This window comes from Primulina eburnea, chromosome 4 (assembly GCF_022965805.1).
Source record: "Primulina eburnea isolate SZY01 chromosome 4, ASM2296580v1, whole genome shotgun sequence".
NCBI classification, from domain to species: Eukaryota; Viridiplantae; Streptophyta; class Magnoliopsida; order Lamiales; family Gesneriaceae; genus Primulina; species Primulina eburnea.
Genome location: NC_133104.1, coordinates 39,300,838 through 39,326,088, shown reverse-complemented (window position 1 = coordinate 39,326,088; position 25,251 = coordinate 39,300,838). Strand labels below are relative to the sequence as shown.

Below are 25,251 nucleotides of genomic sequence, written 5' to 3'. Positions count from 1 at the left end.
TTAACTATGTAAGGCTACAAAATTGTTCCAACGCTAACTACTCGATCGATGATGATAGGAGGGGTGTGTTCAATGTGATAGATTTAATCTTCGTTTAATTAATACATAGTTCTAACATCTCGATCATTAAATAAAACATCCAAAATTACCTTGATTTTCATTATTCAATTACCATATATATAGTTGTACATAGAGTCTGTATATAATTGACGCTTCGTGTGAGCACTCTTTGAGAAAACTACAAGATAAAATTTTAAAACAAAGTCCAATTTTGCTTTGACATGGACATGGCCACATGGGAGAAACCAGGAATTTGTATTTAGATGGACTAAAATAAAATAAATAGGTGGGATCTTACGAATCTTTATCTGTGAGTCGAGTCAATCATACCGATATTCACAATAAAAAGCAACACTCTTTTTTTCATGGACAGGGGCGGATCTAGGATGTGGGAACTGGGGGGGCCGCTTAGTTTATTTTGCGACGGTTTTTCAACTACCGTCGTTATATGGCGACAGTTTATGATTGCGACAGTTTTCGTCACAACCGTCGCTAAGCAAAAAAAAAGGTTTCTTCAGATTTCGAACTCGGGCGGATCAAACGTTATAATTGGCTTTAGCCACTGAGATACATGGACGTATCAATCATTTTGGGGGGGCCATATGTATATATATCTGTTTATATATTTAGTTTAAAAAAAATTAATATATACTAAAAACTTTTTTTAAATTTTTTGGGGGGGCCGTGGCCCCCGTTCGCCCTACACTAAATCCGCCCATGTTCATGGATGACCCAAATAAAAGATTTATCTTATAAAATACGACCAGTTGGACCGTCTCACACAAGTTTTTGCCAAAAAAAATAAAACAACCGGAACTCAGATTTTTTTACTTTTGAATTCCAATTTCATGTTTACCCTTGAGATTTTTTTTTTAAAGGGCTATCCACAAATTTTAATTACAATTAATCTAATAAATATACTTCATATTTTAATTCTATAAACCCTAGAATTTTGATTCAAATATTGGTTCAGTCATGGCGACTAGAATATTAATATCGACATCTGACCAAGACCCGAGAGGCAAGGAAGGAGCTTCCATAACCATTTACCTCCATTAGTCGTCGGAAGGTGCTAAATTTATTTTCATAACTTAAAAAATCAACACAAATAACTAAAACTCAAAATATATTAAATATTTGGTCAAAAAATTGTATTAAATATTTATAATATATTTATTATTACAATACATGATTAAGTTTAGTTCAACTTTCCTTAATCGATATCCGGGACAAAATCCTCTATTATAAAATCCGACAAGAAAATGTGACCATGCAACCAGCCGAAAGCGACTATTCAAAATTAACCAATAAATCAATAATACACCATTTAAATAATTTCGAACAGTCCAATCCATCTCGTGTGTAAACTTCACACATCCAGACAAAGATTTCAAATGCGAAGGGATACCTTTCACTCTTTGTTCTATAAATACCTGTTCGGCTGTTCCATTTCTTCCCCACAAACATATAATTCCACACCCAAAAAAGAGGAGAGAAAAATACAGTAATAGAATCAGATTTTCCATTATTTCACAGAGCATAATGAGCTCCTTGAAATACAAACCCTTCTTCGTTTCCTTCTTGATAATTGCCCTTTTCTTTGACTACACCAGTTCGACGACTACATTTTACGTCCGAAACAAATGTCCCTTCGCGGTCTGGGCTGCTGCTGTACCTGGTGGCGGCCGAGAGCTCCGAAGCGGTGAGAGTTGGGTCCTAGACGTGGAACCTACCAGAGGCCAAATTTGGGCTCGAACCGGTTGCGTATTCAACAAAACCGGCCAAGGTATATGTGTATATATGTTGGAGGGTGTAGATTGATATGAATTTTAATTTTTTTTAATAAATAAATATAAATATAAGTTAATTTTTTATCATTTATAAATATGAATTGAAGTTTTGTACTTTGACCTCTGGTTTTGGCATCATTTCATGGACAATACGAAATATGACCTTATTTTTACGGTCATTTCAAATTAACAGTTTTTATTTAAGTGTTTAGATTGATTAAATGATTTTTGGTTATGGTTTTGAATTTGATGTTATTTTATGTATTTAGTTCTCATTATTCTCAATCATATTAAATAAAAAAATATTTTTTATATAACATTATTGTTTGCACAATATTTGGTGTTGCGGGCGTGCCAGGTGCGAAAATGCACCGATTTATGTGAAAATGATAAAATCTAACTTCTAAATATTCAAGCGACGTGAATTCTAAATTCGACCGTCAGTTATAGTCTCCTAAAACAAATGCGATGCCAAAATAAAGAAAACTATTGGAAAGTGATGGAAATAAATCCCTGACATGACTTTGAATTTACAAATCAGTAGGAAATTACAAAACACAACAATATATTAAAGAAAGCTGATGAAATCTAGACGAAGAATGCTAGGAATATGCTAGAAATCTTAAAAACTATCGCTTGAAGATTGAATTTTTTGCAGAGAGCTTTTTTTGCAGAATTGTCTGTCTAGAGTTGTGTCTCCTGTGTTGCCGATCTCCTTTTTCTTCCTAGCCGCTGTGTCCTCTTTCTCCACTCCCCCATGATCTCCACTATCTGCTCCATTAATGCCACGATTTCTACCTATCCTCCCACGTTCTTTTTCTCTTCCGCGCTCAGTGATCAGTTTTGAATCGATTAAGAATTAGTCTGTTATGGGCTTATTTAATTGGGCTTCAGAATTAACTTGGGCTTGTAATTAAATTATTTTTAGCCCAAACAATTGCCCCCCGCAAGCATTGGCCCATTGGGCCAAAATGCTTGTGTATGAGCCCAATTTTAATTGTACTTGTAGCGGCCCGTGATTTTATCTGTATGTGAGTTGGGCTTATGATAGTGGGCTGAATAACCCAAGCCCATTCACAATTGGATTTCAAGCCACTGTCTCTTGGTTTTCTTCATTCCCGCTTTCTTCATTCTCCAGATTCAAAACTCCCTATCCCACTTTCTTCAACCTCTCTGCCTCTCCTTTGTCCGATTACTCTCGTTGCCGCTGGAAGATCGCTGCCCTTAGAGCTTGCTCGCATTTCCTTCGCCGGCGTTTCTCCTACTCCATCTTGCATAATCCCACACCTCACTTTCTTTATTCAATTTCTAGATTTTAAAATCTGGCCACAACCCCTCTTCACCATTGTGCCTTCATGGTGTTTGTGAATTTGCTCCAATGAGAAATACATTAAAATTTTGTTGTTTTCATTCTCGGCTAGACAGACTCCCCAACCGTCGTGGCTCCCCGGTTCACCACAGCTTCTATCGGAATCTGCTCGCCCTGCAAGAGCGAACACTACTATCTTCTCGAGCCATGGTTTTGCGGCTACCACGACCTTACAAGATTTTCCTTCGGTTGTTTCTGCTTCTTCTACAGCTATTGGTAATCTTTCTCCATTTTTCTCGAGTACTATGTGATGTTATTCTTCCTTGAAATTTCTTGTTGTCTTGATTGGAGTAGACTCTTTATTTCTTTCTGCTTTGCATTATTAACCCTGAGGCACTTTGACTCTCCTGGAGAAATTTGAGGGAATGACGACTGGTTTGCAACAATATTGATCACTGCCATGTTACTCTATGTTATTTCCATGTTGGCTCCTTGTAGATGTTTACATGCCACTGCCTTCGTTTTTTTTCTAGTATCGAGTTCCTGTGGGGAGTTGGATGGTTTTGTGCACCCCACCGACAAACAACTGATTCAAGCCATGTGTTGGCATAACTCCCCGCTAGATCACTAGCTCCCTTGTTCAACAAACGTGCATATGACCATGAATTGGCAGCCAAGAGGTAACTCTAATATTTTCTTTGTGTGTTGCACATCACTTGGGTCACATTCCCCCTACCCAAGCAGCCATTTGCATGCATTGCACTTCAGTTGGACCTCTTTCCCACATACACATTTACTTACTGTTCTTGCATGCGGTGACTCCGCTTTGTATTTGTTGACTGTTGGTTTGATGTTGTGGTTGTCGGGTGATGGATGTGGAATGAAGGTGGGTTTGTATGTGATGTTGTGTATTGGATGTTGGAAAGGAGTTTCTATTCGTTCTTAATCCACTTAACCCAACTCATTTCAATATCTTCAATCAAAACCATAGATTGGTCTAAAACTCCCCACTCGAGATTATTCTCTTCCTTGATTCTCTATCGAAACACAATGAATCCAATATGATAAAAGTGGCCTACTGGCCAACTTTCATTGGTCTTTCTCGTTTTTTGAATCATAACCAACAAATATTTGCATTAGTGGCCTTACGGCCTACTTAAAACAAAATTTTACAACATGAAGCTAAAAACCGTACAAAAATGGCTAGATAGCCTATTTCAATACCAAATTCCACTTCTGGGTTCTCTTGGGGTTCACATAACGCCCTTGTTCTCTTCTGTTCTTCATTATTATTCGTTGTTCCGTTCGGTGAGCCCAACTCCCCGCTCGGTATGTTTCTTTCTTGCCCTATTCTAAGTGGCCTGAAGGCCTACTTCATGGGCCTGTCACTGCACACGCAAACAACCAATTTATATAATGGTGGTACGGTCCACTTTACCATTATTTCTGATACCATAAAAACATTGGAAATAAGTGGCCATAAGGCCGACTCCCTAGTGAAACAAAGGGCCTTCGAAATAATGAAAGTGGCTTATTGTCCCACTTTCTCCGATCAATTTTATTGTTGAATCATAAACAACAGATATTTATTTCAGTGGCCCTAAGGCCTACCTCACATGACATTTTGAAATAAGAAAATAAATATATACAAAAATGGCCCCGAAGACCAACTCCCCACTGAAGAAGGCCAACTCCCCACTGAATATCAGCCTTCGTATTTGCTTCACTCGCTAGCTTTTTCCTACTTCTTGGACAACCTCGGTTCCATAGGTGTCCCTTGCTTCCTCTTCCTCTAATTTGTCCAGTACTTGCTGCACATGCGCCTTCCATATAGAGGTTGCAGCTATCCCCTTTTCTTTTTGGTTTAAGTCAATCATCAACCTCCTCAATCAGCGGCTGAATTATCGGCCTAGGCGGCACGATAACAGTAGGCTTGAGGATTCTCTCCAACACAGCGCTTGGAGTCGGTGTCTGCATGTACAATGGACTTTCTTTCTTGTTATTGCTACGGATTTTAATGGGCCCAAAATCCCCATTGTAATACCTGGCATCCACTGCACTTGCACTTGTTTGAAACGGCTGTCCATCCACTTCCACGACCTCCACGTCATCCCCTTTCCAAAATAACAACAGCTGGTGCATTGAGGATGGTATGCACTGGTTTGCATGGATCCAATCTCTGCCTAACAAAGCTTGGAAGTTGGCAGATGAGTTCACAACAAAAAATGCGCAAATAGACGACATACTCCCCACAACAACATCAGCTGGGAAAAACTCAATGTTCTTGGTGGTTTTTTCCGTAAACGCAGCAACAGAAACTTCTGTGGAGATTAGGTCCTCTTCATTTTTGCCCAAATTTTTAAACATCCTCACTGGCAAGACATTCACTACCGAGCCATTGTCGATTAACACTTTGGACACTGGCTTACCATTCACATGAGCCTTAATGTATAAAGACCTTATGTCATTAGTCATATCGGCTGTTGTCTTTTCCAAAATCACATGCTTAGGCTTGTTAGGGTGATCTTCTCTGATAATAACTCCTGAACCTCTTTCGGGGAGTTTGTTGCCAATCTTCATCTCTTCAACAGCTACTTCAGACACTGACTCCCCGCACTCTTCCTCGACAAGTTTGAACCTTTCTGGTAGTATCGTCAATCCTGTGGCACAGTCCACTGATATGTGGAACTTCCCTATACAGAAACTGAATGTTTTCCTTTCTTGATTCTCATAATCACTCGGTAAATCATCGTCTTCGTCGACCCACTTATCTTCAGTGGCGGACCTACCAAAGTTTGACCTACTTCCCGCTTGTGATTCGATGACTGGCATATCATGTATGGGTTTATTGTCTACCTTAGAAAGTTCTTCCTTTTTTGCAGCCGCTTTTTCCCTCAACAGCCTTCTTTTCTGGGTTCGAGTTGGTGGCCTAGGGAATTTTCTGTGTTGGGCCACTCTCCATTCGTGGGTGAATTCTTTTTTGGCTGGACGTACAAATCTGGGTCGAACTTCCCTGACCTCTACAGTCTTTCTCACCGGAGCTTCATTCACACGCTGACTTTTATCATGATAAAGTGACTTCTTCCTGATTTCTATCTTTCGTGGTTCAACTCTGTTCACGTTCCTCCTGTTCGAGTATCTCTGGTGCTGATTGCGAGACGACTCCCCTCTAAACAATTGATTCTCAAGCACTGGTCTCTTGAATAAATATTGCTTCTTCGGCCTAGAGGCCGCAGATTCACCAACACTTCTGGGAAAACGCTGCTGAAATGTTCTTAGTTGATTAGTACTATACCTTACAGCGGCCTCAAATAGTTGACCTTTCGGAATCCAACATTTCTTAATTATTCGGTCTTTCATTGCAAAGAATCGGCTTCTTCTCTTGTCATTCAACAAATTTCTCAAATTTGTGACGTTCACGTTTATCGATGCCGCAGAAGGAAATGGGTCATTGTCCACTGCCATGTACTCTTGCTTGTTAGGGAATTTCAATATTCCTTTGTTGATTCTTTCCTGCAGAACATTCTTGAAAGCCCAACACAATTTAGTGGAATGATTGTATGAGTTGTGATACTTACAGTATTCTCGACTTTTCAGCTCATCCTTAGCAGGCATCCGATGATCAGGTGAAAAAGCGATGAACTTTTCTTTAACCAGAAAATCAAATATGTCATCTGTTTTGGAAATATTGAATGTGTACTGCATGTCCTTGGGAGGTTGGGAGCTATTCTTCTTTTCAGGTTCTGTCAGCTTCATTTTTAGCAGGGGAACCGTATATGAACCAGCTAATCGAATTTCTGCCAAAACATCTTCCACCTCCTGGTAATAAGATTCCATTGTTGTTTTCTTGTTAGACGACTCATCTGTCAATAGTTCCTCGTACTCCCCAACCTTCGCTGCAAGTTCAAATAAATCTCTGAATTCCATATCCTGAAACTTCTTCTTATGCTCAAAGTCTAGCCCCTTTTGTACTATTTTGACAAACTCAGTCTCTGGCAGAAACACCTTGCACTTGTTCTTTGTTTTCTTGAACCTATCAATGAACATATCAGTTGTTTCTCCTTTTTTCTGAGATATCTTTGACAAATCAGCGATGCACGCCTCAGGCTCAGTTCGGTAAAATTGAGTAAGGAATTGCTTCTCCATATCTTTCCAACTTAAGATTGAGTTTCGAGGAAGTGCGGCATACCTCGAAAATGCCGTGCCAGTAAAGGTATTTGGGAACAATCTCAACTTCAAAGTAATAAAGTTTTCCAAGTCCGCCAGCTCCCCACACCTTATAGTGAACCTAGCAATGTGCTCAAGGCTAGATTGACTATCTTCTCCAGAAAATAAGTTGAAATCTGGTACCTTGTAACATCTGGGAAATGGATTGTTGATATCTATGTGGTTGGGGTATGGCTTGTGAAATTCTGGGCGGCCAATTTGTCTCAAAGCCGGCCCATACATTTCTTGCACAGTTTCTCTCACCATATCAGGATCAATCATTGCTGCGTTTTTGTTGGGGAGCAGATGGTGATAATAGTTTGCCCCCCGAGCCTGAGCCTCTGTACTGTAACCAGCATTACATCCTTGGAAACTTCCATCAACTCCATGATAACCCAAGTGTGGTATATCATCATCCATTCCTGGTTGATACAAAGGATTAGTAATCGCATGGACTTGGTTGACAGGTTGTTTCAAACTCCCTGCTCCATCTGTACGTGGATATGGCCGAACTCTTCCACCTAAAGTTTTCTCCTTTTTATGTGATAGTGTGTAACTTCCTTCCCGTTGGTTTGGGAGTGCCAACTCTGGGCGGCGAGGATCGCCAGCCTTTGAGTGTCTTGCTCCCTGGTCGAGTTCAGTGAATTGATTACTCCCCTGATCAGCCTCTTTGACAATGGTATTTTGCTCTTTGTTGGTTGATTGGTTCGGTTTACCCAATACTGTCTTCAAGCAATCAGACACAGCTTTGGACAGTGTTTCTGATATTTCTTCAAATTTTATCGCAGCCAACGTTTCAACCAAATGATTTGAAATATGAGCATATACCTCTGGAACATGACTTGGATGCAAATCCAACTCCCTGGTCGGCTCTTCAGAAGCCGATTGTTCTATCTGTGGAGCATGAGTCTCTTCCTGGCTTGGTAGAAACTTCCCGTCTCTTTGATTGACGTTTTCTTTCCTTCTTGGCGGCATGATGGTCCCACCGGGCGTGCCAAAAATATGTTTGCACAATATTTGGTGTTGCGGGCGTGCCAGGTGCGAAAATGCACCGATTTATGTGAAAATGATAAAATCTAACTTCTAAATATTCAAGCGACGTGAATTCTAAATTCGACCGTCAGTTATAGTCTCCTAAAACAAATGCGATGCCAAAATAAAGAAAACTATTGGAAAGTGATGGAAATAAATCCCTGACATGACTTTGAATTTACAAATCAGTAGGAAATTACAAAACACAACAATATATTAAAGAAAGCTGATGAAATCTAGACGAAGAATGCTAGGAATATGCTAGAAATCTTAAAAACTATCGCTTGAAGATTGAATTTTTTGCAGAGAGCTTTTTTTGCAGAATTGTCTGTCTAGAGTTGTGTCTCCTGTGTTGCCGATCTCCTTTTTCTTCCTAGCCGCTGTGTCCTCTTTCTCCACTCCCCCATGATCTCCACTATCTGCTCCATTAATGCCACGATTTCTACCTATCCTCCCACGTTCTTTTTCTCTTCCGCGCTCAGTGATCAGTTTTGAATCGATTAAGAATTAGTCTGTTATGGGCTTATTTAATTGGGCTTCAGAATTAACTTGGGCTTGTAATTAAATTATTTTTAGCCCAAACAATTATGTTTTTCAATTTTTTTTAAAAAATACCAGTATACATAAAGCTAAACATGTATTTAATTGTTCTTCTAATTAAGATTCTCGACTCTGTTACTGAAGGTAAATGCGAGACCGGAGATTGCAAAGGACTACTAGAGTGTCAAGACTTCGGAACCTCCCCATTCACCGCCGCCAGATATGCTATTGACCGCTTCAACAACCTGGATTTCTTCGACGTATCTCTCGTCGACGGTTATAATGTAGGAATGAGCTTCTTTCCGGTTACAGGGTACTGTCGCCACTCTGCCCGTTGCAAAGCGAATATCATCCAAGACTGCCCGAAAGAGCTGCAGGCACCGGGCGGGTGCAGGGATGCGTGCTCGAGCTTAAAGGAAGACAAGTACTGTTGCACACCGGCGTATTGTGGGCCGACGGTTTACTCGGAGTTTTTTAAAGAAAAGTGTCCGAAATCTTACAGTTATGCCAAGGACGATGTCACGGGCATGTTCTCTTGCTCGACGGGTACCAAATACGCAGTTATATTTTGCCCATAGATAATTGTTTTTATTATTATTATTATTATTATTATTATATTCTTTTTTTTTTTTACAAAAGGGTCCAATTTTTGTTTCTTGAATTGATTGTAGGGTTTTTGACGAAATAAATTGCGTGTTTTGTTGTGAACATGCAAGTGATTCATTGAAATTTACATCTGTGTACAATACTTGTATCTCTTGCTAAAACCAACTATTCATGTTCTTGAAAATTTTAAATAACTAAATCACCTTCTAAAAATTAGAATCAAGTACTATGAATATTGAAATCAACGTTTTGGGCATAATTAAAAATTAAATTGTATAAGTTTCGAAAATATTAATAAACATAATTTTTTTTATTATACCAGGAAAATGGGATTATTTGCAACTATCAAGATTCAAATCATGGCATATCCAACAATCGAGAGAGGATTATATCGCTTTAACAACCATTACTATTTACGTAATTCGAAATTATCAATTAGATTTAGGACGAAATCTAGAAATCGATCATTGGATATAAATATGCAAAATGCCAAAATCCATTAGTATAAAAATTGGAAAGTAATGAAAATAATAAAAAAAGACCCTATCATACCAAAGTCAATGTATCACAGGGTGCAATACCAAAGTCAATGTATCACAGGGTGCAAGTATTACGCAAATAAATTTATTCTTGAAAACTAATGGTCGATTTTGACCACATTTCAACAATTGTTTTTAAACCGAAAATATATGTGGATAAAATTTATTTATTTAATCGATTTTTTTTATAGAACGTAAAACAACACAAATGATTAAAATTCTTTTTCAAAAAAATTAAAATAATTTAATTATACATCTGTATACTATAAGTAGAGTGAGTATAATGTGAGACAGTTTCTCGGGTCATAATCCGTGAGACGGGTCAACCCAACCCATATGCACAATAAAAAATAATGCTCTTAGCAGAAAAAATAATAATTTTTCCTGGGTGATCCAAATAAGAGATTCGTCTCACAAATACGACCCGTGAGACCGTCTTACACAAGTTTTTGCCCGATGAGTATATCTAGTAAAGTATCATGTCTTTCCTCCAAATAAAATTCCATTTGATAAATATTTATGTTTTATACAGAATTTTTTTGTTCTTTTTCGATTTTTTTTTTACAAAAAAAGTTATCGTATTCAGTCGTGAAACATTCCATCAAAACATCATGAGAATTTTTTTCTTCTTGTTTTTGGAATTTATTTGCATAATAGATTCACAACTAAATTTACTTACTAGTGATATAGAGTTATTTGAAAAAAAAAGATTAAAAAAATATTTATTTAGAGATGCGTATGAGATTTACATATCAAAATTCAAAATGCTAGTGTAAGGTCGAAGTTTGTCGTTTTACCAAATTTATAACAAGTGGTAATAGTGCAACTCAAATCGTACAGTAGATCGAGAATCATGATAGGATCTCTCTACCCAGGATAATTATTGCACTCTAACAACTCCCATCTCAATAATTACACACATATCAATGAGAATTGAACTCGTAATTTTGATTCTAATGTAAATCATTAGACCAAAAGTTTGTCATTTTACCAAAAATTATAAATTGTGATAATTGTACAACTCAAATCTTTTAAATCGTATATCAACCAAGATCCATGGTTCGATCGTTTTATCCAATATGAGCAATTACTCCAACAACTAGCATTGTGTTTGATATATGTGTTGGAATCTTATATTAAGTAACTATCGATAAATTTAATAATTTATCTAAAATATTTTTAACATATACACATCAATAAAATTTAAAATAATTTTTTACTTATAATATTGATTTATAATTTTGTAAATCTACATTTAATGTTGATTTCAAATTAATTTTACCTATGATTTTGTCAATTTAAATTGGGTTTTTTTTCCTCCCATTCCCAAAAATAAAAAATACCTTGTGTTCCACGTGGCATCATGTCCGCCGTTGATCGAATGCAGTACTTTTCACTCAAAACTCCAGCGATGACTCAGTATTAAGTGTGTACCCTAGATCCCCACAAGTCCGGCGTCGCGAAGAATCATACAATACAATTCCCGAAAAATCCAGAGAAATTATTTGGAAATTTTCTCGATTGAAAGGATTTTTCAAAATTTCTGAATTCCGGCATGGCTTCATCTCAGGTAATTGAATTTATTTACTCGTTTAATTTTTCACGATCTAGTTACAGATCATGTGCTACAAACGAGAGTTACCTTGTGCGAGGATCAGAATACGAGTTAATGATCCGAAGTAAGAGGTTGCAACACAAGTTTTAGATTTGAAGGCCAGTTTACAAAAACTAAAAATTAAAATTAGAGGGGGGGATTTGCAGTCAATTTGTTGCCTCAGTGTCAGATTCAATGTCTTAATCGGGGGTAAACCACCGGAATTTGACCATGCAGGGGAGGGAACTGTGTGAGTTTGGTCTTGGATCATACCCATATGGATAAAACTGTCCGAGGTAATTTTATTTTAAGGCAGTCAAGAATCCAAAGCAAATAATAAGAATTCTTATAGATAAGGTTAGTCATGGTCAATAATAGGTTGTTTAGGGAAGAGGATTATGGTGAATAAGATAAGGTAGTGCCTCAATTATATCGTTGATGTCGTCAATGACATTATATTATTAGAAGTATATTGTGTTTGTAGCGCTTGTATGTTATACGAGCTTCTAAAACAGTTTGTTGTATTTGGTAATTTTGTTAGATTGATTTTATTATTATGATTGATTAGTGATTGTAATGTTGAATGATGGATGTAACCTCTCAAAATGATAATAAAAAAAGTTTCATATCCGCATTCCTTGCGTTTTGCCCAATTCAACTCAAACTTCGGTTTTATGGCTTTTTTATTGAATCGAAAGTCAGAGCCCTTTCTCATGTCATCTCCTCAACTACATCATTTTTCAGTGGATTGTAAAAGCCTGAAATAAGATTCAAATGGCTAGTTTATTAAGCGAAAACCTCGGAAATATATGCCAATCCACAGTTTGTTGAGAACCCAGTGTGGTATGTTGATTTATGTATAGTTATTTTCTGGGAAGAAAAGCAAAAAGAAAACTTCAGAAATGTGAAGTTGATGTCTTGATTTATTGCCTGTGGATTTGGCTTTGATTTATATACTTCTTGAATAATATATTAGATGCATCACAGAAAATTACTTAGTTTAATTGAAAGTGCTGCGATGAGTTATATTGTAACATTAGCAGAATTGAATGACAAACCCCTAGTGATGGTATCAGCCTAATATATTCACATTGTAACGGAATCTTGAGCTCTAATTTCTAGATTTGGTTGTGCACTAAGCTTTGCAGGTGACTTGGATGCTCGATGTGGATGTATGGAAAACTGAGATAGCTTACTGACTATAAGTTTTTTTAGAATTTTTATTTATTTGGATCAACATATTGTACTGCAAAAATGCCTTCATGACTTGTCCAACTCTTTCGTGTAGACACTACACCTAAGTACTATGCATGATAGGAAAAATTGCTTAAAAATCTCTAGAAATGTTTTTTTTAACCCAGATATCCTTATTGATTATTTCTCGCTTTTAAATACCCTTATAATAATTTTGCATTCCAAAAAACTCAAATTTGCAAAATAGTAGTATACGTTTTTTTGTGAAAAAATAGTAGCAAGTGTTTGGTTGTGGAAATATTTTTATTGGTTTTTAAGTAATGTTTCCTGCTTTATATTGCCGTGGATTTTCTGTTTGCATGAGAAAATAGGTGAGTTGAACTTGAGGTTTTTCGTAGCATGCAAATGAGATTACTCTTTACTTGAAGTGTATGGCTTTCAATTTATTCTTTATTTATTTATTCTTCTATGATTAGGCACGATTACAACCCGACCCCTTCCTAAATGAACTTACCAGCATGTTTGAGCGAACAGAGGAGAAGGGATCTGTGTGGGTTACAATGAAATACTGTGAGTTTTTCCCCCTTGTGTCTGTCCATTCATGGTATACACCTTGATATACTTCAATATCACAATGCGTGCTGTTCTGTTAACATTGAGACAACCTCCTATTTGTGCTTTCGTGTGTATCCAGCTTCTGGAAAATCCAAGGTTATTAGGAATAAGATTAACACTGCTGGAGAAAATCTTGAATATAAGTGCCTTATTCGAGCAACTAATGGAAAGAAGACCATTTCCACTATGGTATGTTCAAGTTATCTCTCCTTTTCTTTTACATTTCATTTCCATCTGTTAGCCAATCTGGTGAAGGCTATCAAAGGATCGAGTCATGTGAAGTAAACAGTGTTGAGCCAGGCACAAGCAAGTAGTGGCAGTGCCAGAAGAGAGCCGGAAGGGGGGCAAAACTAAAAATAGAAAAATTTAGGTGGCAGCTTTTAAGTGTATGCTCCATAGAAAAATTTAAGATTGAGGATGGTGACCCCATCCCTACAGCTTCCCTCTGCCTCCACCAGTTCACAACTGATGACTGATCAATCCTTTTGATGTATCTATCACTTTTTTAACAAGGAAAAAAACATTATGGTTTTAAACAAGCCAGTCATTGGAGATTTATGAGAGCGAAATATCCTATGCTAACTTGGGTACACCCCAATTTTTTTTTTTCTTTTTTTTTTAAATAGGATATGATTTTAGTGCTTCGGCACTTGATGTGTCAGGCCATCTTTTCTTAGCCTGAGTTTTAGGGTGCTTCTTCCTAGTTTCTTTGCAACAAATAAATGTTATTTCAAATGTAAGGTGTGGCGGCATTTGTGCTTTCCAGTTATTGGATGTCATTATGGATCTCTGAATTTAGGACCTCAATCCCCCATCCCTCCCCCCATCTCTTTCACTACCCACTTCTGATACTAAAAATTTCCGAGTCAGATAGGTTTGTGACAGACTTCTGTCAGAAACAAATTTATTTTTTTATAGGCGGTTGCAATTGGATAGACTACACCCGTGTATGCATATAAGATTTATAATGGCACATATTTGAATGGACTCAGTTTTGTTTTAAATTCGGGATGACAGGTGGGTCCGAAAGATCACCTACGTTTTCAATCAAGTTATGCAACTATATTGAAAGCTCGAATGACTGCATTGAAGAAGAGAGAGAGGAAGGAAAAGAGGAAGGCGGCAGATTCTGATAAAAAACCGGATTCAAAGAAGCAATCAACTATTGCTAAAGCCTCGTAGCTTAATGTCTTTTTGATGTATGTTTACTTTTAAATCTTGAGTAAGCTAGTTACGTTAATTGACACCTGATGGTCCAGCATTTTGTGGAACATTTAAAAATTACACAGCATTGTGATTTGCCATACATCCATCATTTATGAAGATTTTGACAAAATGGCTTGCTCCAAGTTCCAACAATGGTCTGAATGCTCGACTCTGCCTCCGGTCATATATATTAAAAAAATTTGGGGGCGGAAGGGCGGGGGGGTGGTGGGTGAGTGGTGGGGCTTGGTCTAAATCAAGCCCACATATTTTTATATGCTTGTCTTATTATTACATACTATTCACTATATCATAAAGATTTTAAAAATAATAACTAACTTTGTCAAATAGAAAATTCTCTTCTATAAATCCCCTTTCTCATAATTCAATAATTTTTAGAAGAACGCAAAATATAAAAAAAATTGCTATTCAAACATTAACTTTAAAAAATTACTCATTATTGTGTTGATGCCCATAAAAAAAATATTATAGAACAAATGTGCCGATGCCCACAAAAAAACTAAATATTTATTTCTCCAAACACTGGTACATTGATAAAACTAAAAGTTCTCTCATTAAATATGTGTGGTAAGAATTAAAAAAGAAAAGAAAATAAGGAATTTAAAAAAATATAAATTAATTTTATAAGAGTTGCTATAATACAACAATCATATGATTAAAAATTGATGAAAACCAATGTCTGCTGTTAAATGACCCCAATAAAATAAAATAATGAGCAATTTTTTGGGATGTGGCCGATTTAGGTTTTATAGTTGTTCTTCATGGCAAAAACTTGTGTTAGACGGTCTCACGAGTTGTATTTTGTGATATGAATATCTTATTTGGGTCATTCATGAAAAAATATTACTTTTTATGCTTAGAGTATCACTTTTTATTGTGAATATCGGTAGGATTGACCCGTCTCACAGATAAAGATTCATGAGACCGTCTCACAAGAGACCCTACTCGTTCTTCATTCTTTTAAATTAGAAACTCTAATAAAACGATAAACATGCGACGAAAGCTGTGAATTTTTGTGAATATAATAACTCAATGTGTATTTCTCGATCAATCATATTTTTATTTTGCGAATTTAAGGATGTTATAAAAAGAATTTAGAAGAAATTTTTTAATTTTAATATCAAATAATCGAGTCCCCCGTATAAGCCGGGAAAGGAGACGTCATTAGAAAAATATGTCCGAATATAATGGTGTCATAAAAATTTTCGGATTGAGGTAATTACAGTGAATATCGTTGGATAGGATAAAATGTTTGTGTTCTTATAAATTAGCATGCATATATGTATATCCTCTTTCGAAATTTTTTAACACTAAATGAACTTTTATTTAAATCGTGGCTATTAACCACGGCTTATATAAATCACCGCTTAATTTAACCACGGTTTTTTTCAAACTGTTGTTAAAATTATCAACCGTTTCTTTAAACTATGGCTAGTAGCAATAGTTTATTTACATCATTGCTATTGTTAGCGTCAACTTTGTCAAACCGTTGTTAAAAGTAGCTACAGTTTTTTCAAACGTGTCTAATAACAACAGTGTATTGAAACCGGTGTTAAAATTATCAACAGTTGAAAATAGTAGCAACATTTTATTTACATCATTGCTATTGTTAGCAACGACTTTGTCGAACCGTTGTTAAAAGTACGTATGGATAATGTTTTGAGGGTAGCAGCAGTGGGGCTTCTCCACTCAACTGTGGAGTTTACGAAGAAAATGAAAATGGAAGGTTGGAGATTTGATTGAACAAAAAAGAGAGGAGTGTGGAGGGAGAGGACTGTGCAAGGTGAGGGACAAAGTGAATTGTGGGGTATTTTTGTCATTAAAATAAAATGCACAAAATTACCTATTAAGTTAAAATCATATGAAAAACTATGTCTTCTCATTTTACATTATTCATCTATATTTTTAAATTTTTATCAGTCAATTTATCTTATCATTCATACCGAACGAATACTCCGATCATACATTGTATATATGTGAAAAATATATGCGACTATTTTGCAACCGCCGGAACAGGAAGCACAGCCTCCGAACGAGGGGTCGCGCAGGAGTAATATTAATGCATATATGATTTGATCTGTCATTGAACTGTTAGCATAAATATTAATGTTTTTTTGAATATTATATATACAAGATATGTAAGTCTTCTTTTTGCTGGAGTTTTTAGCTTAATTTGTTAAGTTTTGGACGTACGTTAACGTGATGCATGTATTTGGACGAAGTTGATTTTAGTTGAATTTCAGCAAAAAATTGCTTTGTAATAATGTAAAACTAAAGGACATTCAATGTGTTATGATGAATTCAACTGAGTAAATGATATAGAAATTAACTAATAAAAGGGGTGGATTCAAGATTCAAATTGATATTAAAAAATTAAAACCGAACTTTCGAATAAACCGAACCGATTTTTCAAATTAATTTAGTTCAGTCGTTTATTTTGGCTGAAATCGATATTTTATCAAACTCTATACTGTAATTGAGGTATGTCTCTTACTTTCTGATGTCTACTCTTTTGGTTTAAAAATAATTTGATTTTTTCCCATCATATGAGTTACCTAACTAGAAAATACAATCATCCCAAAATTATTTTTAAAATTTCGTAAATAATTCTCAAATATTTCAATCAATTGATTGATTTTACCAAAATCGCAAAAATAGAATTTTAGAGTAGAAAAATCAAATTGAAAATTCATGTACATTATATGTCAATATTCACAACTCAGATAATCGCAACTAAATATTCGACATAGTTTTAGAGTTGTTGAATTTTACCCCAAAGTCGTATATTTTCTGAACTTACGACAATAAATAAACCAATAAAGGGGGATGAAGTGTGATTATAAGGATTGTTCTATTTTAATTTTTTAACACGAGTTGAAAATAAATAATAAAGAAATAAAAAATCTTGGGTTAATCGTACATGAATGAGAGTAATATTGAGATGGATGACCTCTCGAGAAGTTCTCATGGGTCAAGCTGTTGACGTTGCACCGCTTGATCTGGTTAGCTAAGTGGACCATAAAAGAGTGACAACAGATCTTAACGAGTAATACTGCCTTTGCTAGTGACATGACCGACAGTAAAGAAACTGTAAGACTGATATCTAATATATATGATATACCACCAACAGATAAGACATGCACCTTCCCGGGCTCATGGGCCTAACAGTCCGACCCATTAGGACCCCAGTATGTGCACTCTGTACTGCTACAATTATAAAGAAATAAAGTTGTGTCTTGGCTGACATTTATAGTTTTTGGCCTAGTGATAAGCATTTAATCATGACAAAAACTAAGAATTTAAAATAAAAATAAAAAAGTGAAGCTGAAGCCCACCTTAGCCTAAGGATGGCTCCGCACCTAAACTGGTAAATCAATAAATGAATGAAAAAAAAAAAATTAATTGCAAAGAGAAATTTTCTTGGAAATTACCTTAAAATTTTGGAACAAATTGTATTTATGTATGAGAATTGAGAATTAATAAATGTATGTTATTTTGAATATAAAATGAAAGGGAGAAAGTTGTCTTGCCGGTCTGTTACATTAGAGAATGTTATATTTATAATCTTTATTTATAAAGTGGCCTTGATTACTAAAATATTACATAGATTTTACTTTAATAATATAGATTACAGTACATTATGAATGAGTTTAAATGTAATATTTGAATAAAACATCCATAATTTCCATTGTTCACGTAGTTTAAATTTAGATAAGATCCATAATTAATATTAAACTCTTTATAAATTTTCAAATTTACTAAGTTATTTATATCCACTATCAAAATATAGAATGGGTTAGAGTGCGTTTCATTGGAGACCGTCTCACGGATCTTAATATGTGAGACGGGTTAATCCTACCGATATTCACAATAAAAAGTAATACTCTTAGCATAAAAAGTAATATTTTTTCATTAATGACCCAAATAATATATTCGTCTCACTAATACGACCCGTGAGATCTTTTCATACAAGTTTTTGCCAATGAGTTAATGTTTTTTTTACCTTAAAAATTAAATTATTAGTGATATAATTTGTTAGACAGAGTTTAATTTTTTATTTATTAAAATAATAACATATATCTAGTTCTTTTTCTTTTTTCAAAAAAAAAAGGAAAATATAAGGGGTTGCTCTTTTCTAATATAATATTTTAGAGAAAAACCGTCTGTAATTCTATATTTTACTCGCATTTCTCACTTGATAGTTCATTCATTCATCTTCTTCCAAAGGAAACCGATTTTAAATTTTGGGGTGAGTTCTTTTCGTTTCTTGTAATTGATTAGATTTTAGAGTCGGTTAATCGGTGTAATTTCTGATGAATCACAATAACATGCGAGGATGGTATCCACCTGGGATCGGCAATGGCCGCGGTGGCGGAGCCTTAAACCCGAACCCTGTTTTTCAGAACAGGAACCCGCATTACTCGCAGCTGCAACCACCATACCCTCAACGAACGGGACAGAATCAGCAGCCGCAGCAGTGGATGAGGCGAAACCATGGTGTCTCGACTGTTCCCGATTCTTCTAATGAAATCGAAAAAAATGTTCAGGGTGAAGCCATCGGTTCCACGTACGTTTCTTCAATTTCATTGTCTATTAGAAGGAAATTTTTTCAGTTTTTTTTAAATCTATTTTCCGTTAATGTTTGTGTTTCATGCAACGTTGGCCTGTTTTTTCACTGTTTTGGTTTTTTGTCAACTTCATGGATATTGATGTCAAAAGTTGTAGCTTTTCTCCCTGATGTTTTATGTAATAATGCTTTTGCGAAGAACGGGATCTTTAAATTCACGTAATTTGCTTTTAGTTATTATTGTTTTTACTTTTCTTACCTAACGAGCTTCACTTCTACTACCGAAAAGACAAGTTTGCACTTCTCTTAAAATCGAAGAGATCGAGAATATTTGTTTCTACCATTTTTTTGTTCTCGAATTTACTCGGAGACTTACTCTTCTATACTTTGGTCGTGCCATTTAGTTCACGAGATTGGAAGGCTCAATTGATGATTCCGCCACCTGATACCCGGTATAAGACTGAGGTAAGCCTGTAAGGTGAACGTTACTAGTTATGGTTGGGAGTGGTTGCTTACGTTCTTTTGATAGCCTTATGTTTTTTGTCTTGCTAACCGAGATAAGTTGGTCGAGTACTTCATCTGGTGGAGTACTTGGCAGCCAAAAGAAGGGGTTTTCAGTGTCGTATCCGAAGTTTCGACTGCTATTAGAATGTAATATAGCAAGGAAGTGAAACTTTTGTTATCCCTCGTTAGTACGACTAGCAGACATTTATTCTAGACAGGGAAATAATAATTTAGTGATTTTACTGTTTCCAAGTTAAGAATTTGTGACATAAAAAAACGAAGAGGGATCGAATCACATATTTGGTTATGATAAATTTCCATCAATATAGAAATCTTGGGCATTCATGATCAAGGCTGGTATGTAAACTCTCTCTTTTTTCAATTTCCTGCTTTTTCTCTCTATATGTGCTTAGGCCACCAGAATTGTCATCTGATATCACTAACAGTTGATTGCTTGCGTATAACTGCACTAGTAATAAGATTTGCCACTTCTATTTCTCATCTGCAATAGGGTGGTGGTTCAGTGATCTTGGGAATGATGGAAGTTCATGTTACCTTTGACTTTACTCATTTTCGACATGGCCCTGAGGCACCATTTTGCTCCAACTGATTGCCACACGATAATTCCTTCGTCACTCTTTCTGTTAAGCTTCCATTGTAGTAGAATGGAAACACACACACATGCCTCATATACAAGGCGCATGCACATATAATGGCACGTAGATATATATACATGCATTGTATTGGACACGCGGAATATAAATGCCCATGTGGCAGGTTAAAATGAGATCATCCTCCTTTTTTCCCCTCTTAATATGAATATTTTTTTCTGAATTAAATCATCCAACGAAAAAAGCTGGTTTCTCTGGCTTGCGTTTTTGTTGCATTACCCAATATGCTTTCTTCCATACAGGATGTAACTGCAACCAAAGGAAATGAGTTTGAGGATTACTTTCTGAAACGTGAACTGTTGATGGGAATATACGAGAAAGGGTTCGAGAGGCCTTCTCCCATCCAGGAAGAGAGTATCCCTATTGCTCTTACTGGTAGCGACATTCTTGCCCGTGCTAAAAATGGTACTGGGAAAACTGCTGCATTCTGCATTCCCGTATTAGAAAAAATTGATCCGGATAACAATGTCATTCAAGGTATCCATGCACCTGTTATTTGGTCGAAAGAACTATTTATCCAGTTGTACAAAAAATTTCTTTGTGGTGTTCATATCGGTAGCCGTTCAAAAAGTTGTATGAAAATAAATATTGTCAATCTCTCTTTTTAACCTGTGTATGAATAAAGTATGGTCAATCTCTCGTTTTAACCTTTGAAAGTGTTTGCTGCTGTGATTTGTGTGAGAAATTTCGTCGCTTCATTAAAATTCCTCAAAACTAGTGAATCTTTGAGGAAACGAGCATTAAGTCTGCCTTTTCAATCCAGTATGGTTTGAGGAAATATTGCAATTCTCTCATAAACTAGTATATTGTATGAAACTTGCTGTGAACTTGTTTAGTCTATTATAAATTGAATTTTTTATTATTCCTAGGGAGGAATACAGAATTCGAGTCAAAATATAGATAACATGAGTTGTTGACAGGTCAAGACTTGCTGCTCACTCCTTACCGGATTCAATATCAATTCGAAAGTTATGAACCTAAGTCAAATTTTGATTTAATGATGATCAATCTGAATCTACTAAAAAGGTCAATAGTAAGATCCGATGAATTTTGTTATTTGACTAATTTGATTTTGTGTCAAATTATTGACCCAGAAACTATATCTTTTTTATATCAAGAATGATTTTAATGTGTGCTGATGTAGTACCTGATATTTAATGAAGTAGAAAATGTTGTCACCTCCACATATCGTTCCCTGAAAACTATTTCTATGCACAAGTTTTTAGTTTTTCCCAAGTGGTTATGCTGTGATTGACGCTTACAAGTTGTTTTTGATTTATCTTTCACAGAGTAATTTGATTATCTTTTTATCTGTTCCATTTTTCCATGAAATTATATTTGGTAGTATTTGTAGTTGTCATGGGCACAGTTGAATTGAATTTGCTGGTTAAATTAATCTTTGAGATGAATTCATTTTCAAGTTATATGGAAGAAGTGATTTCCATTATCCAGAAAAGGAGTGATTTTCCAGATTTCTTCAAATATAGGAAAGTTTTAGATCTTATGTCCCCATATTAGTTTTTTGTAGTTCTTAAGAGGTTAATTATCAAAGCCACCTTAAATTAAGGTGTCGAGGTTTTACTGTTTATTCACTAATGTTATTGAAACATCGTATCACTTGAAGGATATCATTTTCTTTGCTCTATCCATGTCTTATGTTTTTTGACCTGTGAATGTTGATCATCGATTACTTTGTGAAAATTCATCAATTAACTCTGATGCAGTTAACTGCTCTGTCATGTCCTTATTCTAAGCATCTAATTGTGTGTTTTTGCTGATGAATGCAGCTGTTCTATTAGTACCAACTAGAGAATTAGCACTTCAGACATCTCAAGTCTGTAAGGAACTGGGAAAGCACTTGGAAATTCAAGTGATGGTGACCACAGGAGGAACCAGTCTGAAGGATGATATCATGAGGTTGTATAAACCTGTCCATTTACTGGTTGGAACTCCTGGAAGGATAGTTGATCTCAGCAATAAAGGGATATGCATTCTGAAGGATTGTTTAATGCTTGTTATGGATGAGGTTCGTGTCTTCTTACTCTTTCCCCCATTTTGGCTATTTAATATTAGTATTTCTCTAGTGTAGACTTCTGGTGCTTCTGTATCATTCTCAATGTATCTCTCAAACCAGAGTTTCAAATATTATTGCGACTATCTCTTTTGCTTATTCTGGTGTTTAAAATATGCTAGCTTTAAATATCATTTGGATTCAATGTTTCAGGCGGATAAGCTTTTGTCTCCTGAATTTCAACCTTCCATAGAGCGGCTGATAAATTTTCTTCCTCGGAATCGGCAAATTTTGATGTATTCAGCAACATTCCCGGTGACCGTGAAAGATTTTAAAGACAGATATTTGCATAAACCTTATGTCATTAATTTAATGGACGAACTCACACTCAAAGGTATTACCCAGTATTATGCTTTCGTAGAAGAAAGACAGAAAGTTCATTGCCTGAATACACTTTTCTCTAAGGTTTGATTATAACTTCTCAAGTCTTGATTATGGCAGCCTTCTTCTTCTTTATGGGAAATGTGTAATACTTTTACTCTTTACAGCTGCAAATTAACCAGTCAATAATCTTTTGCAATTCTGTGAATCGAGTGGAGTTGCTAGCGAAGAAAATCACTGAGTTGGGTTATTCTTGCTTCTATATTCATGCTAAGATGCTGCAAGATCATCGTAACAGGGTATTTCATGACTTCCGAAATGGTGCTTGCAGGAATCTTGTTTGCACTGGTATACTACTGATTTTTCTATCTGCCTTGATGAAATTCTATAGTTCAATGTGAGTTACATAAATGTAATGGAACGACAATAGTATATGTGTGTGCTTAAACACAATGTTTGGCAGTACCAAGATTTGCTTTCGTGTATTATACAGATTTGTTTACGAGAGGAATAGATATACAAGCTGTCAACGTTGTCATCAATTTTGATTTCCCTAAGAATTCAGAAACTTATCTTCACAGGGTATGTGGAATTAACTTTTGAAGAAACAACTCATCAAAGAAAAAAATTGGGACTTGATCAAAAACCGAACTTGATATAATGAATTAATGTTGGTATGTTTACTTGTTTAGGTGGGTCGCTCGGGGAGATTTGGGCATCTCGGATTGGCTGTCAATTTGATCACTTATGAAGACCGCTTCAAATTGTATGTGTCTTATCTTTCTCCCTAAAACAGCTTTTGCTTGATTTCTCTGTTTTGCTTTGCACTCGAAACAAGTTCACCGCATTGATAGTAAGACTAAATTTTTGTACCATTCTCCTTTTTCTTTTTCTTTTCTGCTTGGCTTCCCCTTTGTTTTCAGGTACAGGATTGAGCAGGATCTTGGTACAGAAATAAAACAAATTCCCCCTTTTATTGATCAAGCTGTTTACTGTCAGTGATACCTAAACCATATCGTGGTGAGTTCCTCAAGCATTTGCCATAAAGATGTGTACGTACTGTTTCCTAGTCTGTCAATGTGGTTCTATCAAGACTTCTGTCTCTCTTATCTAATTTTTCATGTATGTTCTTAGGATACCAAATAAAGATTGAGGGGTTTCCATGTTCTTGATTATGTTTTTGTGCAACTCAGTCAAGATGGAAACCAGCTGACGGTTCAGTTGCTGCTTGGAGGCTTGGATATCTGAATGACTTGGGTAATTGGGACACCGCTTTATTTTTTGAAAGCACGATTAACCAAAAATCTGGGGTTCTCTCCATCACTGCATCTCATGTGTTCGTTGCGAGCTGTTGTTACTTACGACTTTACTTGTATTCTCTTGCTATAATGTGTTTTCCTTATCAGCAAAAGTTTGAGTAGGTTTTTCTGACGTAGTCCTTAATTGTATCGTTATTCAGCTTGTAACTAACAGTTGGAATAATCTTGAATGGATTATGATTATGGGGACGGATTCTAAGATTGAGTAGGTTTCATGTTTTTTCCTCTTTCTACTATAAAACTATTTCATTCATAAATCTTTGGGCAACCATTGGGTGTGTAAGAACTCTGTCGAACTTCCAAACTAAATTTGATTCTGCTATGATCGAACGAAGTTGGAGTTCGATGCCATGGATTCAATAATCTCGAAATAATTAACAATTTAAGAATGACTAGAATCACAACATACTAGCAGAATAAGCATATGCGTTGATATTGAATGTTGACATACATGTATCAAATCACAAAGTGAACATGGTTGGGTAAAGGAAGAATCTCTGTGAAATTTTAAGGTTCCTTGAAATTAATACTAAAATTGTGTTTTGGTAGTATGATGAAAAAAAATTGGATTTGGTGGGATTTGAAATTAGAATCATCATTTTTAAGTGTATGATTTCAAAACAAAATTGGTAGAGATTTTATTTGAATTCTTTGGGGATTTGAACTATGGAGAAAATAGAAAATATTATTAATATTAATTTTGTATGTCTATTTCATAAATTTTAAATTGTTTTCAAATTTAATAAAATATGATAATCTTAAAATCATTTACAATAAGTTCGCATTTTATTACTTGGAGAGAGTTACGTAAAAAATCAATAAAATATTTAATATTTCAAAATTTATATAAGTTAGTAAAAACCTTATTTTTAATAGTAAAAGTCTTATTTATGAAACTTTGGTCAAGCTTCATGCCAAACTTTAATTTTTTCTAATTCTTAAAAAAATATTGAATAATACTATGATTTTTTCTTGTTTTTTAAAAATATTTTATTCCATTTGTTTCATCTCACAATATATGAATATTTGCATAAATGTTGTTAATAAACAAGATATTTTAAACAAAAATGTGTTATAGAATTTTTTTTT

The 25,251-nt window shown here is 35.4% G+C and overlaps 3 protein-coding genes across 5 annotated transcripts; all 3 read left to right on the top strand.

The window, feature by feature from the left end:
- Positions 1-1,517: 1,517 nt before the first annotated feature.
- On the top strand, positions 1,518-9,564 carry LOC140828817 (thaumatin-like protein). The gene is made up of 2 exons (XM_073191646.1): positions 1,518-1,846; positions 9,082-9,564. Exons 1-2 carry the CDS (start codon positions 1,603-1,605, stop codon positions 9,513-9,515), a joined length of 678 nt encoding a protein of 225 aa, XP_073047747.1. The 5' UTR covers positions 1,518-1,602; the 3' UTR covers positions 9,516-9,564.
- A 1,948-nt stretch (positions 9,565-11,512) lies between these two features.
- LOC140828814 (signal recognition particle 14 kDa protein) lies at positions 11,513-14,821 on the top strand. Its single transcript, XM_073191643.1, has 4 exons — positions 11,513-11,652; positions 13,347-13,440; positions 13,565-13,674; positions 14,503-14,821. Exons 1-4 carry the CDS (start codon positions 11,638-11,640, stop codon positions 14,665-14,667), a joined length of 384 nt encoding a protein of 127 aa, XP_073047744.1. The 5' UTR covers positions 11,513-11,637; the 3' UTR covers positions 14,668-14,821.
- Positions 14,822-18,900: 4,079 nt separating this feature from the next.
- LOC140828813 (DEAD-box ATP-dependent RNA helicase 8-like) lies at positions 18,901-24,363 on the top strand. Of its 3 annotated transcripts, none has more exons than XM_073191642.1 (10): positions 18,901-19,276; positions 19,681-19,741; positions 20,694-20,928; positions 22,239-22,477; positions 22,676-22,927; positions 23,011-23,191; positions 23,337-23,425; positions 23,536-23,609; positions 23,767-23,863; positions 24,065-24,363. In XM_073191642.1, the coding sequence occupies exons 1-9, from the start codon at positions 19,023-19,025 to the stop codon at positions 23,843-23,845; spliced, it is 1,464 nt and encodes a 487-aa protein (XP_073047743.1). In that variant the 5' UTR covers positions 18,901-19,022; the 3' UTR covers positions 23,846-23,863; positions 24,065-24,363. The 3 variants fall into 3 exon arrangements, with proteins under 3 accessions (XP_073047743.1, XP_073047741.1, XP_073047742.1); XM_073191640.1 differs by having other exon boundaries at positions 23,978-24,363; XM_073191641.1 differs by having other exon boundaries at positions 23,767-23,867; positions 23,978-24,363.
- Positions 24,364-25,251: the final 888 nt, after the last annotated feature.

Excerpts from the sequence above, each read along its gene's own strand:
- LOC140828817 (XM_073191646.1), top strand. The coding sequence starts at position 1,603 with ATGAGCTCCTTGAAATACAAACCCTTCTTCGTTTCCTTCTTGATAATT. Across the intron at positions 1,847-9,081 it reads ATTCAACAAAACCGGCCAAG|GTAAATGCGAGACCGGAGAT; the intron begins GTATATGTGTAT and ends CTGTTACTGAAG.
- LOC140828814 (XM_073191643.1), top strand. Across the intron at positions 13,441-13,564 it reads GTGGGTTACAATGAAATACT|CTTCTGGAAAATCCAAGGTT; the intron begins GTGAGTTTTTCC and ends GTGTGTATCCAG. Across the intron at positions 13,675-14,502 it reads AGAAGACCATTTCCACTATG|GTGGGTCCGAAAGATCACCT; the intron begins GTATGTTCAAGT and ends TCGGGATGACAG.
- LOC140828813 (XM_073191642.1), top strand. The coding sequence starts at position 19,023 with ATGAATCACAATAACATGCGAGGATGGTATCCACCTGGGATCGGCAAT. Across the intron at positions 19,277-19,680 it reads GGTGAAGCCATCGGTTCCAC|TTCACGAGATTGGAAGGCTC; the intron begins GTACGTTTCTTC and ends CGTGCCATTTAG. Across the intron at positions 20,929-22,238 it reads GGATAACAATGTCATTCAAG|CTGTTCTATTAGTACCAACT; the intron begins GTATCCATGCAC and ends TGATGAATGCAG.